This window comes from Coregonus lavaretus (genome assembly GCF_964263955.1).
Source record: "Coregonus lavaretus genome assembly, chromosome: 4".
Lineage (NCBI taxonomy): Eukaryota > Metazoa > Chordata > Actinopteri > Salmoniformes > Salmonidae > Coregonus > Coregonus lavaretus.
In genome coordinates, this window is record NC_139991.1 from 32,760,457 (window position 1) to 32,780,895 (window position 20,439).

General features: G+C 41.3%; 1 protein-coding gene across 1 annotated transcript in view; it reads right to left on the minus strand.

Annotated features, from left to right (window-relative positions):
• Window positions 1–9,971: 9,971 nt before the first annotated feature.
• Window positions 9,972–20,439, minus strand: part of LOC311127252 (SHC-transforming protein 3-like) — a gene marked incomplete at both ends in the record, with an annotated part of 95,774 nt that continues 85,306 nt past the window's right edge. Inside the window, 3 exons of the mRNA XM_084159053.1 lie at window positions 9,972–10,103; window positions 10,345–10,640; window positions 19,454–19,651. Of these exons, the coding sequence (XP_084015179.1) occupies window positions 9,972–10,103; window positions 10,345–10,640; window positions 19,454–19,651 (626 nt within the window). The remainder of the gene's footprint in view (window positions 10,104–10,344; window positions 10,641–19,453; window positions 19,652–20,439) is intronic.

Genomic DNA, 20,439 nt, shown 5'->3' on the forward strand with positions numbered 1-20,439 from the left:
ATGAGAACGGTGAGGAATCAGCCCAGAACTACACGGGAGGATCTTGTCAATGATCTCAAGGCAGCTGGGACCATAGTCACCAAGAAAACAATTGGTAACACACTACACCGTGAAGGACTGAAATCCTGCAGAGTCCGCAAGGTCCCACTGCTCAAGAAAGCACATATACATGCCCGTCTGAAGTTTGCCAATGAACATCTGAATGATTCAGAGGAGAACTGGGTGAAAGTGTTTTGGTCAGATGAGACCAAAATGGAGCTCTTTGGCATCAACTCAACTCGCCGTGTTTGGAGGAGGAGGAATGCTGCCTATGACCCCAAGAACACCATCCCCACCGTTTTTCTGCTAAGGGGACAGGACAACTTCACCGCATCAAAGGGACGATGGACGGGGCCATGTACCGTCAAATCTTGGGTGAGACCCTCCTTCCCTCAGCCAGGGCATTGAAAATGGGTCGTGGATGGGTATTCCAGCATGACAATGACCCAAAACACACAGCCAAGGCAACAAAGGAGTGGCTCAAGAAGAAGCACATTAAGGTCCTGGAGTGGCCTAGCCAGTCTCCAGACCTTAATCCCATAGAAAATCTGTGGAGGGAGCTGAAGGTTCGAGTTGCCAAACGTCAGCCTCGAAACCTTAATGACTTGGAGAAGATCTGCAAAGAGGAGTGGGACAAAATCCCTCCTGAGATGAGTGCAAACCTGGTGGCCAACTACAAGAAATGTCTGACCTCTGTGATTGCCAACAAGGGTTTTGCCACCAAGTACTAAGTCATGTTTTGCAGAGGGGTCAAATACTTATTTCCCTCATTAAAATGCAAATCAATTAATAACATTTTTGACATGCGTTTTTCTGGATTTTGTTGTTGTTATTCTGTCTCTTACTGTTCAAATAAACCTACCATTAAAATTATAGACTGATCATTTCTTTGTCAGTGGGCAAACGTACAAAATCAGTAGGGGATCAAATACTTTTTTTCCCTCACTGTATATATATACATATCCTTAAAAAAAATATATTTCCCTTCATTACTTTCGAAACCCACCACCCCTTCCCTAATTGGAGTAAACTAGTGAACAACAACGCTTAGGCCTCTACTTCCAGCTTATACATACTATATACATTTTATGGACACAGTCAATTTTACAATAGTTCTATTTTTGTTTGTTTTTACTCCTGAACATCCTCTACCTCAACGATCATTTTCATGAGGTCCATCCGGTTTGCTTCTATATGCCATATCTTTCTAACTGTACTCTTTCACAAAAGCGCTCAACCTATAACCCATATACTTATTATGGACACAGTATGCGTTACATTAGTTATCCTGTTGTTATTAGTTGTTGTTAGTTGTTATTAGTCCCATCCTTCAGCTCCATTCAACAACTCCCATCTATCTCTTAACACCATCCATATTGGATTTATATTTGCCATATATTTTTCAACTGTACTATGATGTCTCACAAAAGTTCTGAACCCTTCTATTCTCATTGTTTCTACAGATTGGAAATTGAAAATAAACATTTTTGCTAAAAATATTATTATATTATTGATCGATTGACTATGATATTTCAGATCACCCAGTAGTGCTATCTGCAGGGTTAGCTCCAGGTAAATATTGCAATCCTTCAGCCATTCCTGGACCTGTGACCAAAAACAAAAACAAATGATCTAAGGATTCTGTCTCTTCGCAGCAAAATCTGCAGAGCTGGGAAGATTGTATCCCCCATATAAATAACATTATATTGGTAGCAATAATTTTGTATAATAATTTAAATTGAACAATTATAAGTTTTGAATCCGGTGTCGTTTTGCGTAAACACTATGCCATGGAACCGGTACATCAAATATCTCTTCCCAACTATTTTGCAATCTAGGCTGTCAATCCTTTGCTCCTGAAATGAAACTGGTATACTTTTTTATTTATCACAATGTTCTTTAACCAATTATGTTATTTAATGCAGGGCCGACAGACAAGTTCCTTACTTTTTCCCCCTTCCACTTTCCTCTTCCATTTTTGCGGTTATGCTGCAATTATTTGGTTGTAATTTTGGGTAGAGCAGACATTTCCATATGTTTTTGTTAGCTGCATGTGTGACATAACTCCACCAGTCCTACCTATGAAATAATTTACAAAGATTATACCTTTATAAAACATTTTTGTATTAATTAGTATATATTTTTTGAGTTTAACAACAATATTTGTTTGCATTATTTGTTCTGTCGTTATTGGAGGATTAAATTGAAATTGCAACCAACTTTCTATGGCTTGTTTTAGAAATAGTGATATTTGGGAGATTATTTCCTTTTCAAATAACTGAAAGTGAGAGGTTGCAATCTGAATAAAGGGAAAAAGGCCATTCTTGAACATGGGGTGAGACAATCTTACTAATTTGCTAGAGAACCAGTTCGGATTTAAGTATAACTTTTGTATGACTGAAGCTTTTAGTGATAGGTCTAATGCTTAAATATTTACAAATTTCTGTCCTCCGAATTCATATTCATTATATAAATAGGCCCGTTTAATTTTGTCTGGCTTGCAGTTCCAAATAAAATTGAATATTTCTCATATAATTTAAAAAACTGATCGCCAGGCGTAGGCAAGACCATAAGCAAATAGGTAAACTGGGATAATAAAGAGTTAATCAGGGTGATTTTTCCACAAATAGACAGGTATTTACCTTTCCATGGTAGCAAGATCTTATCTATTTTTGCTGGCTTTCTATTAAAATGTATTGGAGTGAGATCATTTATTTCATTTGGGATATGTATTCCGAGTATATCCACATCACCATCAGACCATTTTATTGGTAAACTACATGGTAATGTAAATTTTTTATTTTTTAGTGATCCAATACGTAATATAGTATATTTATCATAATTTGGTTGTAATCCAAAGAGGTTAGAAAATATATCTAGATCCTCTATGAGGCTGTGGAGGGATTCAAGTTGTGGATTTAAAAGAAAACATGAATCATCAGCGTACAATGACACCTGTTTTTTAATCCCTGGATTTCTAATCCCTTGATATTATTGTTGGATCTGATTTCAATAGCTAACATTTCGATGGCCATAATAAATAGATATGCCGATATTGGACAACCTTGTTTTACTCCTCTTGACAGTTTAAAACCTTCGGAGAAATAGTCATTATTTACTATTTTACACCTAGGGTTACTATACATAATTTTAACCCATTTTATAAGAGATTCTCCAAAATTGAAATACCCCAGGCATTTATATATACAACGGGGAGAACAAGTATTTGATACACTGCCGATTTTGCAGATTTTCCTACTTACAAAGCATGTAGAGGTCTGTAATTTTTATCATAGGTACACTTCAACTGTTAGAGACAGAATCTAAAACAAAAATCCAGAAAATCACATTGTATGATTTTTAAGTAATTAATTTGCATGTCATTGCATGACATAAGTATTTGATCACCTACCAACCAGTAAGAATTCCGTCTCTAACAGACCTGTTAGTTTTTCTTTAAGAAGCCCTCCTGTTCTCCACTCATTACCTGTATTAACTGCACCTGTTTGAACTCGTTACCTGTATAAAAGACACCTGTCCACACACTCAATAAAACAGACTCCAACCTCTCCACAATGGCCAAGACCAGAGAGCTGTGTAAGGACATCAGGGATAAAATTGTAGACCTGCACAAGGCTGGGATGGGCTACAGGACGATAGGCAAGCAGCTTGGTGAGAAGGCAACAACTGTTGGCGCAATTATTAGAAAATGGAAGAAGTTCAAGATGACGGTCAATCACCCTCGGTCTGGGGCTCCATGCAAGATCTCACCTCGTGGGGCATCAATGATCATGAGGAAGGTGAGGGATCAGCCCAGAACTACACGGCAGGACCTGGTCAATGACCTGAAGAGAGCTGGGACCACAGTCTCAAAGAAAACCATTAGTAACACACTACGCCGTCATGGATTAAAATCCTGCAGCGCACGCAAGGTCCCCCTGCTCAAGCCAGCGCATGTCCAGGCCCGTCTGAAGTTTGCCAATGACCATCTGGATGATCCAGAGGAGGAATGGGAGAAGGTCATGTGGTCTGATGAGACAAAAATAGAGCTTTTTGGTCTAAACTCCACTCGCCGTGTTTGGAGGAAGAAGAAGGATGAGTACAACCCCAAGAACACCATCCCAACCGTGAAGCATGGAGGTGGAAACATCATTCTTTGGGGATGCTTTTCTGCAAAGGGGACAGGACGTTTGCACCGTATTGAGGGGAGAATGGATGGGGCCATGTATCGCGAGATCTTGGCCAACAACCTCTTTCCCTCAGTAAGAGCATTGAAGATGGGTCGTGGCTGGGTCTTCCAGCATGACAACGACCCGAAACACACAGCCAGGGCAACTAAGGAGTGGCTCCGTAAGAAGCATCTCAAGGTCCTGGAGTGGCCTAGCCACCGTATTGCCCAGCGACAGCCCCGAAACCTGAAGGATCTGGAGAAGGTCTGTATGGAGGAGTGGGCAAAAATCCCTGCTGCAGTGTGAGCAAACCTGGTCAAGACCTACAGGAAACGTATGATCTCTGTAATTGCAAACAAAGGTTTCTGTATGAAATATTAAGTTCTGCTTTTCTGATGTATCAAATACTTATGTTATGCAATAAAATGCAAATTAATTACTTAAAAATCATACAATGTGATTTTCTGGATTTTTGTTTTAGAATCCGTCTCTCACAGTTGAAGTGTACCTATGATAAAAATTACAGACCTCTACATGCTTTGTAAGTAGGAAAACCTGCAAAATCGGCAGTGTATCAAATACTTGTTCTCCCCACTGTAAACTCCAGTCGTACTTTATCAAATGCCTTTTCAAAGTCTGCTATGAATAGCAGGCCTGGTTTCCCAGATTATTCATAGTGTTCTATTGTTTCCAGTACTGTTAATATCATGTCTTTGAGCTCAAGGAAGCTTCCCTGTATTAGTGGTAAACCAGGTTGAAGTATTAACTAAAAGTGGCAGGGCCCCCTCTGCTGGTTAAAGATTGGGGTTTCCGGTGGTATGTACTAAAGCAGGGGTGTCAAACTAATGTTGCCCGGGGGCCGCATTTGGTCTTCAACGAGGTCCGGAGGGACATTTTTTTTATATTTCCTCGCCATCAAATTTTGCGTATCCATTGTTTTTGGAATTTTTGTTATTCCCCGACTGTCTAGCTTTACATTTTGGTGATTATTTGCAAGCTGGACAGTCAAGAAACGGTATAAATGTAGGTCCATTATAATTTCTAAACCGTTTCGATTTGGTTTAGTCATTTTAAAGTATATTGAGTTTGTTTTCCTCCCACGTACCGTATGTTTGATACCCCTGTCCTAAAGAGACTTTCAGTTGATCTATTCCGCTGACAATTGTTCAAGACAATAAGAAAGCAAATTTTTCTGCACTGACATACAGTACTGTAAATTAACACATTAGGAGGTTCAGTTTGAATACCATTCATTGGGATATGTAGAAAACAGCATGTGACATGCTCAAGTCAGAAAAATAAAACCATCAATTGATGTTACCATTGCATAGTTAATTGTTTGCTAGCTATGCCTTGAGGTACATGTACTGTATGCTGCTTCAAGGGCGTCAGTCAAACTACATGGAAAATAGTAGGACTGTACAGAAGACATCAAATGAAAAAAAGAACACACACATTCACGGTTTTATTGCCAACAGTCATACAGAATTATGATAATAACTCATACAGATGTAGGATCTTAATATGAGCCAGTTTGCCAGTGAATTATTATGTGGATTATAATTAATGGACATTTATATAGGGGTTGATACATTTTTCTAAGGGAAATCAAGTCTGAAATTTCAAAGTGGAAATTACAAACTTCAGATGCCTCTTTAAAACCTCAAATACACTCTAAGATTGACATTTCCTGCATTGCAGGAAGGTTCTCCTGCAACAGGTGATCAAATTAAGATCCTACGTCTGTACAACCAAAGATAAAATCTGTAAACATTGTTTGGACTAATTTTTTTACTTGTTACAAAATGAGTTTTTGTGATCCTTCTGACAAAAAAAAATATCATATTCAGAATTTGGAAACTAGAGAGAGAGAGAAAGGAAAAACGTTGAATCTCAAGCAGCAACACTCAAGCAGTACTGCAAAATACAACTCCTAGGATGCGTCCCAAATGGCACCCTATTCCCTAAATAGTGCACTACTTTTTAACAGGGCCCATAGGGCCTAAAGTAGTGCACTATATAGGGAATAGGGTGACATTTGGGACGCATTCCTAATGAACAGCAGGGCATGCCCATGAAGAAGGTCCAGCTATCGTACTTTGAAGAAGAAAAAACACCATTGGTACAAATAAAAGGCACATTTTCATCCACAGAAAACTGGAAAAGCCATGTTCTAGTTTGACTCCCTACCTAGAGTATGTGAACTTTGAGTTGACTCACAATTCTTTGTTGAGTTAATAAACATGTTTTTATGCCAAGCTATGTAATTGATTCATGTAAGATTACTTGTTTGAAGGTTTGAGTAATATGTGTGGATCTCCATTCAGGATTTAGCCTAAGTGTTTTGGGAATCCATTCTTCAATTTGGTACAGATCTGCCTAACAAAATAAATTATTGGTCTATTTTGTCTGTTCATAAACTGCCACAAAAGTAATGGGCTGTTAGAAATGTATCGAGACTCAAAGTTCATGAAACTGCTTTAGGCTATTCAGTAACTATCACATTTTGATAGGGAGGTTATCAAATAATGTCATAACATTGCTATACTCCCCTTTACAAATCAGAGTGAGACTTCTATTATCTATTATTATTCTATCTATTACATTTACATCATTTAGCAGACGCTCTTATCCAGAGCGACTTACAGTTAGTAAGTGCATACATTTGTATTTTTTTTATACTGGCCCCCTGTGGGAATCGAACCCACAACCCTGGCGTTGCAAACGCCATGCTCTACCAACTGAGCTACACGGGGCTAAACGTATTTTATTTTTAGCTTCTCATTGAACCATTTAGATAAATGTGGCCTATGCAATGACTGTAAAAACTGTTCCAAATATGTTTTGTCATTTAATGTATAGATTTCAAGTGGTTTTGAATAAGTTGTACCATACAGCTCCAATATTAATTATTGTTACGTTATTACAATAGTTACATGACAAATACACACTGAGTGTACAAAACATTAAGAACAATATTGAGTTGCACCAGCTTTTGACCCCAGACCAGCCTCAATTCATCAGGGCATGGACTCTACAAGGTGTCGAAAGCATTCCACAGGGATGCTGGCCCATTTTGACTCCAATGCTTCCCACAGTTGTGTCACGTTGGCTGAATGTCCTTTGGATGGTGGACTATTCTTGAAATGCATGGGGAAATGTTGAGAGTGAAAAACCCAGCAGCGTTGTAGTTCTTGGTACACTCAAACCAGTGCACCTGGTACCTACTACCCTACCCCGTTCAAAGGCACTTCAATCTTTTGTCTTGCCCATTCACCCTCTGAATGGCACACATACACAATCCATGTCTCAATTGTCTCAAGGCTTAAAAATCCTTCTTTAACCTGTCTCTTCCCCTTCATCTACACTGATTGAAGTGAATTTAACAAGTGACATTGATAAGGGATCATAGCTTTCACCTGGATTCACCTGGTCAGTCTATGTCATGGATAGAGCAGGTGTTCCTAATGTTTTGTACACTCAGTGTATAACATGTATGCTATATAACCAGAGAGGAAGAGGCGAAGCGAGACGGTTTACTCCACCTAAAATCTGTCCACGAAAATAAGACCATGAAGTGAGGAATTTTTGTATGGAGGTCAATGAGAAAGTGTGTTGAATTTGGTCAACAAAGATTTGAATTGCTATTTTGCTACGAGAGGCTTATTTGATTGAATAGAAGTTTCGTAATGGTTTGGTTGTTAAGAATGCACTGATATAGGTGGACACACTTGGCATTTCGGCAACTTTGAAAAAAAGAACTTTATGTCAGAGTTGTGCCTGTTGTTCACTTATGTATCTGCCCTCTCATTAGCTAGAGAGGGTCCATCTGATCTAGTCTCCTCTTGCCTGCCTTCCATCTTTAAGGACATATTTCCATTGTTAGAGAGGTCACTCGACCATCTTGTCAATATAATAGATAATCTTTGATAACATGATAAATATAATTGAATTATTCCTAGTTTTGAATATTTAATCTAAATGCATAGGCCAAATTAACTGTAGAATCTATATGCTTTTCTTTTATTGATGACCATTCTGTGATGTCAATAGACCTATAGAGATCCATACATTGAGAAATAACAATTAATGTATAATCAATATTATTAAGAGAAAGTGATCTAAAAATGGTACTATTCGAATTACAGGTGCGGCAGGTGAAATCAAGAGGATCTTTACATACCTCCCTTCAGTACAGTGATTTACGTTAAAACACGTTGGTGAATTGTCCTCAATACAATAACACAGATGATTTTTTAACTTCTGATTGTGCTATTCATTTGTGATAATATTTTGTCAAATAATACACTTTTAAAGTTCACCATTAAGCCATAAACGCTAGCAATTATGTGAAGAATATTCATTTGCATGATCGAAGCACCAAACTAGTTGACTTACTACACACCCAGTTTAAAGAAGGATCCAGAAACCAATTAAGAAATAATCTGTTGAAAAGCAATAAATAGCTGTTGATTTTTACAGTGTGAGCATACACAAGCACCTCCGAAGGGGGTTCAAGGTCTATGAAATGTCCTCATGAACAGTTAGATTTTTCAAGTCATGCAACTGCAGTGACACAAAAAGAATGAAAAAATGTCAGTGGATGAATCTCAATAATATTACCTTGATTCCTCACATCCTCCTTCCTCGTCTCCTTATCAAAGCACATTGTAGCAGAAGATCCGAGGTTCCTCCCCTCTGATCTTTAGCCTCGTAAAACCAGAGTGAAACAGAATGTGGGTTACACAAGGCTATCATTTCTTGGATGTTGATTAAGGCAGCCCTCCACACCTCTCTGATTCAGAGGGGTTGGGTTAAATGCAGAAGACACATTTCAGTTGAATGCATTCGGTTGTACAACTGACTAGGTATCCCCCTTTCCCTTTCTCCTCCAATGCATTTTGAAGAGGCAAGGAGAGAGGACGCGAGGAATCAAGGAAATACAATTGAGATTCACATAGTATCTTTAAAGCCATGTTGACAGCACTATAAAAAGTTGCGACCCCTGACCCCAACACACTGTGACTACTATAAAGCTAAACATATTCAAGTCTTTAGTTCCCATAAAGCAGATTCATTACAGCCTGGTCCCAAACCCATTTGTGCTGTCTTGCCAACTCCTATGGGCTATGGTCACTGTCATTGTCCAGCCCACAAGTGTTGGCAAGAGAGCACAAACAGATCAGTGACCAGGCTAGATTCATAAGTGACCCAAAGTGAATGTCATCACGCTATAGCTGCGATAAAGGACAAATAATCCTAAAATAGTTTCAAATTCAAAAGCATTTTCAAATGGTTGTTCTCCTCTACGTAACTCTTACTTACCAATGACTGTGTAAATCTGGTTGTGCTTGATACACAAAATGAAAATTTCTGGTTTTTCTAAAATACAATTTTCTTTCCCCTCCTTGAGGTCGATTTGCACTTCATCATCTAAACTACTAACAGTAGTTCTTTTTTGTTTTTTAAACACCAAATCAACATATATGTCCCAAATGCACCTATATGCCTAAAAAATATAGCATTTCAATCATCACATCAAAATAATAATAGTTATATAAATAATTTTTATCAGCAAACCTCTTCTTTCTCATCATCCTTTGCGGCCCGAGAGTTTGCCCAGCCACAAACCGCTTCCAAGAAACTGTCATCATCGTTAAGTAAGTTTTTCAACCATAATATATTCTAGTTTCAGGTTTTCAGGAGGGATTGGAGGTTTCAGTTTCAGAACTCCATCTTCTATCAGGCAATGCGCGTAGATCGTCACTGTTTCCTGTTGCCTACAGGCTGATTCAGACACAGTTCACTTCCTGCAGACACTATGGGCAAGCTGTTGTCACGGTGATGGTTTATCAGGTGACTGATGCTGTCAAATATGTGATCTTTTGTCCGTACCTTTAAAAAGATAGAGTAAAGTAGCATACAGGCAAAATATATCTCTGTCTCTTTCTCTCCTTACGCATTGCTTTCTCTCTTATCTCTCTTTTTCTGTGTATCACACTCATTCGCAGACTCTCTCTCTCTCGCTCCCTCACTCTCTCATGCACGCACGCACATGCACCCGCACGCGCGCACGCAAGCAAGCACGCACACACACACACTTCCCCCACCCACCCCTCCCTCGCTCCCTGCTCACCGTGCCCTCTGGGTCCACCAGCAGTAGGTGTTTGGCCAGTCCATTGTGCATGCCCGTCAGTACGTACGACCCAGGGTTGGTGGTGCTCATCCTAACCAGAAAGTCTCCATCATCCAGCAGTAGTGTCTCTGCGTCCCGTCGGCTCATCTCTCCGTGGTACCAGGACTGACCCTCCAACTCATCCTGGGCCTTGAAGGAAGCTGAGCGCACCAACAGGGGGCTGGAGTTATCCGCAGACCCAGCCTTGTGCAGGGCAGGGACTGCTGACTGGGTCAGGATAGCATCCTCCAAAGGCTCTGTGGTGGTGGGATAAAGAAAACATGTAGTGAAAGATCATGAGCAGCGAGCACAATATGATGAAAATAGGCCTGTGCAGATACAAAGGGGAGCATGGACAATGTAAGCCATATAATGTATGATAATGTATAATAATAATAATAATAATATAATATGCCATTTAGCAGACGCTTTTATCCAAAGCAACTTACAGTCATGCGTGCATACATTTTTGTGTATGGGTGGTCCCGGGGATCGAACCCACTACCTTGGAGTTACAAGCGCCGTGCTCTACCAGCTGAGCTACAGAGGACCACTATGGTGAGATGTGCTATGCTATACAGTATATCTGTGTAGTTATGCTTTAATACCTCTTTAGTTTTATTTCTGGAAATAATTACACCACGAGTAGGCACTTGGCAGTAATTGAAATATCCCATACGGAAAAGTCATATATGGCCATACAGTGCATTTGGAAAGTATTCAGACCCCTTGACTTTTTCCACAGCCTTATTCTAAAGTGGATTAAATTGCTTTTTTCCCTCATCAATCTACACACAATGCCTCATATGAACAAAGCAAACAGGTTTTTAGAAAATGTAGCAAATGTATTACAAATAAAAAAACGGAAATATCAAATTTACATAAGTATTCAGACCCTTTACTCAGTACTTTGTTGAAGCACCTTTGCGAGCGATTACAGCCTTGAGTATTCTTGGTTATTACGCTACAAGCTTGGCACACCTGTATTTGTGGGGTTTCTACCATTCTTCTCTGCAGATCCTCTGAAGCTCTGTCAGGTTGGATAGGGAGCGTCGCTGCACAGCTATTTTCAGTCCGGGCTCTGGCTAGGCCACTCAAGGACATTCAGAGACTTGTCCCGAAGCCACTTCTGTGTTGTCTTGGCTGTGTGCTTAGGGTCATTGTCCTGTTGGAAGGTGAACCTTCACCCCAGTCTGAGGTCCTGAGTGCTCTGGAGCAAGTTTTCATCAAGGATTTCTCGGTACTTTGCTCCGTTCATCTTTCCCTCGATCCTGACTAGTCTCCCAGTCCCTGCCACTAAAAACCATCCCCACAGCACGATGCTGCCACCACCATGCTTCACCGTAGGGATGGTGCCAGGTTTCCTCCAGACGTGACGCTTGGCATTCAGGCCAAAGAGTTCAATCTTGGTTTCATCAGAACAGAGAATCTTGTTTCTCATAGTCTGAGAGTCCTTAGGTGCCTTTTGGCAAACTCCAAGTAGGCTGTCATGTGACTTTTACTGAGGAGTGGCTTCCGTCTGGCCACTCTACCATAAATGCCTGATTGGTGGAATGCTGCAGAGATTGTTGTCCTTCTGGAAGGTTCTCCCATCTCCACAGAGGAACTCTGGAGCTCTGTTAGAGTGACCATCGGGTTCTTGGTCACCTCCCTGACCAAGGCCCTTCTCTCCCGATTGATCTGTTTGGACGGGCGGCCAGCTCTAGGAAGAGTCTTGGTGGTTCCAAACTTCTTCCATTTAAGAATGATGGAGGCCACTGTGTTCTTGGGGACCTTCAATGCTGCTGACATTTTTTGGCACCCTTCCCCAGATCTGTGCCTTGACACAACATGTCTCAGAGCTCTACAGACAATTCCTTCGACCTCACGTGGGACCTTATATAGACAGGTGTATGCCTTTCCAAATCATGTCCAATCAATTGAATTAACCACAGGTGGACTCCAATCAAGTTGTAGAAATATCTCAAGGATGATCAATGGAAACAGGATGCACCTGAGCTCGAGTCTCAAAGCAAAGGCTCTGAATACTTATGTAAATAAGGTATTTCTGTTTTATTTTTTTATTTTTGTGTAGATTGATGAGGATTATTATAGTTTTTTATCCATTTTAGAATAAGGCTGTAACGTAACAAAATGTGGAAAAAGTCAATGGGTCTGAATACTTTCCGAATGCACTGTATATGGCCTTATATTTCAAAGAACGCAACATGTATTTTAAAATACACTACCATTCAAAGGTTTGGGGTCACTTAGAAATGTCCTTGATTTCGAAAGAAAAGCAATTATTTTGTCCATTAAAATAACATCTAATTGATCAGAAATACAGCGTAGACATTGTTAATGTTGTAAATGGCTATTGTAGCCGGAAACAGCTGATTTTTTATGGAATATCTACATAGGCGTACAGAGGCCCATTATCAGCAACCATCAATGGCACGTTGAGTTTTCTAATCCAAGTTTATCATTTTAAAAGGCGAATTGATCATTAGAAAACCCTTAGGTTAGGTTAGGTTAGCACAGCTGAAAACTGTTGTGCTGATTATAGAAGCAATAAAACTGGCCTTCTTGAGACTAGTTGAGTATCTGGAGCATCAGCAATTGTGGGTTCGATAACGGGCTCAAAATGGCCAGAAACAAATAACTTTCTTCTGAAACTCGTCAGTCTATTCTTGTTCTGAGAAATGAAGGCTAAGTAATTTACATATATACTATATTTACATACATATTTTACTTCAGTAAATTCTTCACAGATTGTAAAGGAGGGGGAAGAATACAGATAAAGAACCTACTATAACCAATATGTCAACACACGGCCCGCATCCATTGAGAAATAAATGTAAGGGGATTTAATTCACCTCTACATTATAATTATAAGGAGCAATGTGGCATACATGTTATTTGTTTGTCAAATATATCTGAATATCTGTCACGTCTACTCCACTCCCCCTCTCCGGTGCTCGACGTCACCAGTTTACTAACCACCGGTCCTGGCAACCTATCATTACGCAGACCTGGCAACCCTCATTACGCATCACTACCCTGATTACTCCCCCTTTATCTAGCACTCCCTAGCATCACTCTTCAGGTAGTATTGGTTATGTTTTCCTTGTTAGACGTGTCTCTTGTTTTGTTTTCGATCCAGGTTCGTTTTCCTTAAACTCACACTGCACTTGCTTCCAGACTCCCTGTCTCTACGTTACAGAATACTATCTCAAAAATATGGAAGCAGCAGAAGAGATATATATACAGTGAGGGAAAAAATATTTGATCCCCTGCTGATTTTGTACGTTTGCCCACTGACAAAGACATGATCAGTCTATAATTTTAATGGTAGGTTTATTTGAACAGTTAGAGACAGAATAACAACAAAAAAATCCAGAAAAACGCATGTCAAAAATGTTATAAATTGATTTGCATTTTAATGAGGGAAATAAATATTTGACCCCTCTGCAAAACATGACTTAGTACTTGGTGGCAAAAACCTTGTTGGCAATCACAGAGGTCAGACGTTTCTTGTAGTTGGCCACCAGGTTTGCACACATCTCAGGAGGGATTTTGTTCCACTCCTCTTTGCAGATCTTCTCCAAGTCATTAAGGTTTCGAGGCTGACGTTTGGCAACTCGAACCTTCAGCTCCCTCCACAGATTTTCTATGGGATTAAGGTCTGGAGACTGGCTAGGCCACTCCAGGACCTTAATGTGCTTCTTCTTGAGCCACTCCTTTGTTGCCTTGGCCGTGTGTTTTGGGTCATTGTCGGGCGCTGCAGGATTTCAGTCCTTCGCGGCGTAGTGTGTTACCAATTGTTTTCTTGGTGACTATGGTACCAGCTGCCTTGAGATCATTTGACAAGATCCTCCCGTGTAGTTCTGGGCTGATTCCTCACTGTTCTTATGATTATTGCAACTCCACGAGGTGAGATCTTGCATGGAGCCCCAGGCAGTTATTTTGTGTTTCTTCCATTTGCGAATAATCACACCAACTGTTGTCACCTTCTCACCAAGCTGCTTGGCGATGGTCTTTTAGCCCATTCCAGCCTTGTGTAGGTCTACAATCTTTGTCCTGACATCCTTGGAGAGCTCTTTGATCTTGGCCATGGTGGAGATTTTGGAATCTGATTGATTGATCGCTTCTGTGGACAGGTGTCTTTTATACAGGTAACAAGCTGAGATTAGGAGCACTCCCTTTAAGAGTGTGCTCCTAATCTCAGCTCGTTACCTGTATAAAAGACACATGGGAGCCAGAAATCTTTCTGATTGAGAGGGGGTCAAATACTTATTTCCCTCATTAAAATGCAAATCAATTTATTACATTTTTGACATGCGTTTTTCTGGATTTTTTTGTTGTTATTCGGTCTCTCACTGTTCAAATAAACCTACCATTAAAATTATAGACTGATCATTTCTTTGTCAGTGGGCAAATGTACAAAATCAGCAGGGGATCAAATACTTTTTTCCCTCACTGTATATATATATATATATATATTATATATATACCAGACGGTCGGCGAACAGGGACACCTACTCCACCAACACCACGATCAGCTGGCCCAACTGCGTTCGACTATGGATGACCTAACCCGAAGTCCACTGGGGCAGAGGGACAGACCTGTGATCATCCGTCTCCCAGTGTAGGCGTGTGTATTCCTTCATCGTTTTCCGCCAAACCCTTCCTGGTTTATATTTCACTGGCTGGCTGTCTCTCAGGTGTTGTCTTTACGGCTCTAGTGGACTGGTGCCGCGGGGAATTTCATCGACCAGGCCCTCGTCTCCTCACTCAACATCACTGCATACCCACTCTCCTCTCCTTGTTCGGTCCAAGCCCTGGAAAAAACGACCGTTGGGATCCGGAACTATTACGCACGTCACCACACCACTCACTCTCACCGTAGGACCCAAGCACCAGGAAAGCCTTCACTTCCTCATTACCTCCACACCTGTGCACAAAGTCATCCTCGGCCTCCCGTCGATTCAACTTCATAAACCCACCATCTCCTGGTCTAAGATGAGAATCACCGCCTGGTGACCAGGATGTCGAAGGACCTGCTTTCCCACACCCTGTGGTTCCACGTCGGTGGAGGGTTCCGTGAGTGTCCTTCAGCCCATCAATCGGTCCTCCTGTATCGTTGGCCCCGTTTTGTGGGACGTAGATGTGGACATCCGCCAAGCTCTGGTGAGGGAACCCGATCCTGCGGTTTTATCCCTCTCTTTGGTCTCCCTACCACTCTCCAGGTCGCTGAGGCACTGTTCCAGCAGGTCTTCCGGCACTATGGCCTTCCGGAGGACAACATCCCCGACCGTGGCCCCCAATTCACGTCACGGGTATGGAAAGCCTTCATGGAGAAGCTGGGGGTCACGGTCCGCCTCACTTCCCGGTACCGGCCTCAGTCTAATGGGCAGGTGGAGGAGAGGATGAACCAGGAGCTGGGGAAGTTACTGAGGAGTCACTACCAGGGGGAGTGGGCCCGATTCCTTCCCTGGATGGTGTACGCCCAGAATTCTTTGCATCACTCCTCCACCGGGCTGACTCCCTTCCAGTTTGTTCTGGGTTATCAGCCGGCCCTGGCTCCGTGGACCCCGAGACAGACCAAAGCTCCTGCGGTGGACGAGTGGTTCAGGCGCGTGAGGCTCCAGCGCCAGAAAGAGCAGGCGGATCACCACCGCAGTGAGGCTCCCGTGTTCCATCCTGGTGATCGCGTCTGGCTCTCCACCAGGAACCTCCCACTCCGCCTGCCCTGTAAGAAGCTGAGCACCCGGTTTGTGGGGCCGTTAAAGGTTCTCCGGAGGGTCAACGAGATGACATAAAGATTACAGCTCCCCACTAACTAGCGAATCTCACCCTCTTTTCATGTCTCCCTCCTCAGGCCGGTGGTTCCTGGTGCCCTGGCTGAAGCCGTCCCCCACAACACCCCTACTTCTCCCCTGGACGTTGAGGGAGGTCCCGCCTATGCCATCAGATCCCTCCTGGACTCCAGACGTCATGGGGGTCGGCTCCAGTACCTTGGGGACTGGGAGGGGTACGGTCCAGAGGAGCGGTGTTGGATTCCGGTGGACGACATTCTAGATCCCAATATCATCTGAGATTTCCACGCCCTCGGGCTGTGGGGAGTTACTGTCACGTCTACTCCCGCTCCCCCTCTCCGGCACTCAACATCGCCGGTTTACTAACCACCGGTCCTGGCAACACATCGTTACGCACACCTGGCAACCCTCATTACGCACACCTGCGCCTCATCATGAGGCACACCTGGACTCCATCACTACCCTGATTACTCTCCCTTTATCTAGCACTCCCTAGCATCACTCTTCAGGTAGTATTGGTTATGTTTTCCTTGTTAGACGGTTCTCTTGTTTTGTTTTGGTTCCATGTTCGTTTTCATTAAACTCACACTGCACTTGCTTCCAGACTCCCTGTGTCTAAGTTACAATATCCATATAACAATTATAAATATAAACCTCTGGTTGGGGGAAGGTTTTCACCGTGTCAGTGTCCTCAGAGATACAGTTGAAGTCGGAGGTTTACATACACCTTAGCCAAATATATTTAAACTAAGTTTTTCACAATTCCTGACATTTAATCCTAGTAAAAATTACCTGTTTTAGGTCAGTTAGGATCACCACTTTATTTTAAGAATGTGAAATGTATAATTGTAGAAAGAATGATTTACTTCAGCTTTTATTTCTTTAATCACATTCCCAGTGGGTCAGAAGTTTACATACACTCAATTAGTATTTGGTAGCATTGCCTTTAAATTGTTTAACTTGGGTCAAACGTTTCGGGTAGACTTCCACAAGCTTCCCACAATAAGTTGGGTGAATTTTGGCCAATTCCTGAGTCAGGTTTGTAGGCCTCCTTGCTCGCTCACACGCTTTTTCAGTTCTGCCCACACATTTTCTATAGGATTGAGGTCAGGGCTTTGTGATGGCCACTCCAATACCTTGACTTTGTTTTCCTTAAGCCATTTTGCCACAACTTTGGAAGTGTGCTTGGGGTCATTGTCTATTTGGAAGACCATTTTGCGACCAAGCTTTAACTTCCTGACTGATGTCTTGAGATGTTGCTTCAAAATATCCACATAATTTTCCTTCCTCATGATGCCATCTATTTTGTGAAGTGCACCAGTCCCTCATGCAGCAAAACACCCCCACAGCATGATGCTACCCCTGCGCTTCACGGTTGGGATGGTGTTCTTCGGCTTGCAAGCATTCCCCTTTTTCCTCCAAACATAACGATGGTCATCATGGTCAAACAATTATATTTTTGTTTCATTATACTAGAGGACATTTCTCCAAAAAGTACTATCGTTGTCCCCACGTGCAGTTGCAAACCATAGTCTGGCTTTTTTATGGCGTTTTTGGAGCAGTGGCTTCTTCCTTGCTGAGCGGCCTTTCAGGTTATGTCGATATAGGACTCGTTTTACTGTGGATATAGACACTTTTGTACCTGTTTCCTCCAGCATCTTCACAAGGTCCTTTGCTGTTGTTCTGGGATTGATTTGCACTTTTCGCACCAAAGTACGTTAATCTCTAGGAGACATAACGCGTCTCCTTCCTGAGCGGTATGACTGCTGCGTGGTCCCATGGTGTTTATACTTGCGTGCTATTATTTGTACAGATGAACGTGGTACCTTCAGGCGTTTGGAAATTGCTCCCAATGATGAACCAGACTTGTGGAGGTCTACTGTTTTTTTTATGAGGTCTTGGCTGATTTCTTTTGATTTTCCCATGATGTCAAGCAAAGAGGCACTGAGTTTGAAGGTAGGCCTTGAAATACATCCACAGGTACACCTCCAATTGACTCAAATGATGTCAATTAGCCTATCAGAAGCTTCTAAAGCCATGACATCCTTTTCTGGAATTTTACAAGCTGTTTAAAGGCACAGTGAACTTAGTGTAAGTAAACTTCTGAACCACTGGAATTGTGATACAGTTAATTATAAGTGAAATAATCTGTCTGTAAACAAATGTTAGAAAAATTACTTGTGTCATGCACAAAGTAGATGTCCTAACCGACTTGCCAAAACTATAGTTTGTTAACAAGAAATGTGTGGAGTGGTTGAAAAACTGGTCTTAATGACTCCAACCTAAGTGTATGTAAACTTCTGACTTCAACTGTATCTTCCTTTTGTCTTGGATATGACATAGTGTTATTATAACACAAAGCAGATCCCTGGTGGAAACAATAACCAGATCACCTCTGTAATTATAATAATGTCTCCTGGTTGGAGTAGGATAATGTTATTATTAGTGTTAGCAACTTGCGATTAGCAGTTAGTTTCTTCTTCTTATAGATGTTAAATAGGAATATGCTAGTTATTAGCATTAGCAATGTTAGCGGTTAGTTCCTTCTTCTTATAAATTTTTTACATTTTAGTCATTTAGCAGACACTCTTATCCAGAGCGACTTACAGTTAGTGAGTGCATATATTTTCATACTGGCCCCCCGTGGGAAACGAACCCACAACCCTGGCGTTGCAAGCGCCATGCTCTACCAACTGAGCTACAGGGGACATGTTCAGCCAGTCCCAAATCACTCTCTATCCCTCCCCCTTGGCCCTGACTCCTCGATTGTGTCGTCCTATGTGTGGTCTTCTGTAGCTCAGTTGGTAGAGCATGGCTCTTGCAAAGTCAGGATAGTGGGCTCGATTCCCATCCATACATAAAGAATGTTAATACGCATGACTGTAAGTCGCTTTGGATAAAAGCGTTTGCTATATGGCATATATTATACAGTATATTAATATTATTATACATTGATTTTAGCATGTCTGGATAGGTATAGGCAGTGTAATGGAAACGCTTCTACCATATTTATTTCACCTTCAGATCAGCAAACATTGAAGGGTTAGGGCCAAAGGGATGGGTAAAGATCGTTTTGGGACTGGCTCATTGGCTAGGCATATGCCAGTGTTATTAGCAATTAGCGGTTAGTTTCATTATCTTATTGATGTTGAAAAGGAATATGCTAGTGTTATTAGCATTAGCAGTTAGTTTATTCTTTTTATAGATGTTGAATATGAATATGCTAGTGCTATTAGCATTAGCAATGTAAGCAGTAGGTTAGTTCTTCTTACTCATGTCGAACAGGTCTTTCATGAGTCTGTCTTTGGCTGCTGTGCCCTCTGCCCCCTCGGCTGCCATGCTGTCCTGTTCAGCCTGCAGCGCAGCCAGCAGCTGGGCGTCGATCTGCTGGGTGTTTACGTACGTAGGCGCATCCCCCGTTTTTGGTACTGGACTCTTCCCGACGGGCAGACTGTAGATGTCCCATGATCCTAGACATAAAAGCAAAAGTTAAAAGCAAAAAGTTATAAGCAAGAAAGACTAATTTCAATTTATGTGATCTGAAAAGATAAGATCGTCTGCTAAATGACTTAAATGTAAATGTTGAAGATTATGGACAATAAAGTCTCTCTCTTCTTACTTGGGAGGAGTTATCAGTTAGTAAAAACAATATAAGATATAAACATTGTGAACTAACAAAGTTATGTGAGAGAAAGAGAGAGAGAGAGAGAGAGAGAGAGAGAGAGAGATGGGAGTTTATGATCAAGATCAAGAGAGACCAGAGACCAGCAGTGGTGTAAAGTACTTAAGTCAAAATACTTTAAAGTACTACTTGAGTCGTTTTTTTTGGTATCTGTACTTTACTTTACTATTTATATTTTTGACAACTTTTACTTTTACTTCACAAAATTCCTAAAGAAAATAATGTACTTTTTACTCCATACATTTTCCCTGGCACCCAAAGTATGTGTTACATTTTGAATGGTTAGCAGGACAGGAACATTTTCAAAATTCACGCACTTATCAAGAGAACATCCCTGGTCATCCCTACTTCCTCTGATCTGGCCAACTCACCAAACACACATGCTTAGTTTGTAAATTATGTCTGAGTATTGGAGTGTGCCCCTGGCTATCCATAAATTAAAAAACAAGAAAATGGTGCCATCTGGTTTGCTTAATATAAGGAATTTGAAATGATATATACTTTTACTTTTACTTTTGATATTTAAGTATATTTAAAACCAAATACTTTTAGACTTTTACTCAGGTAGTATTTTAC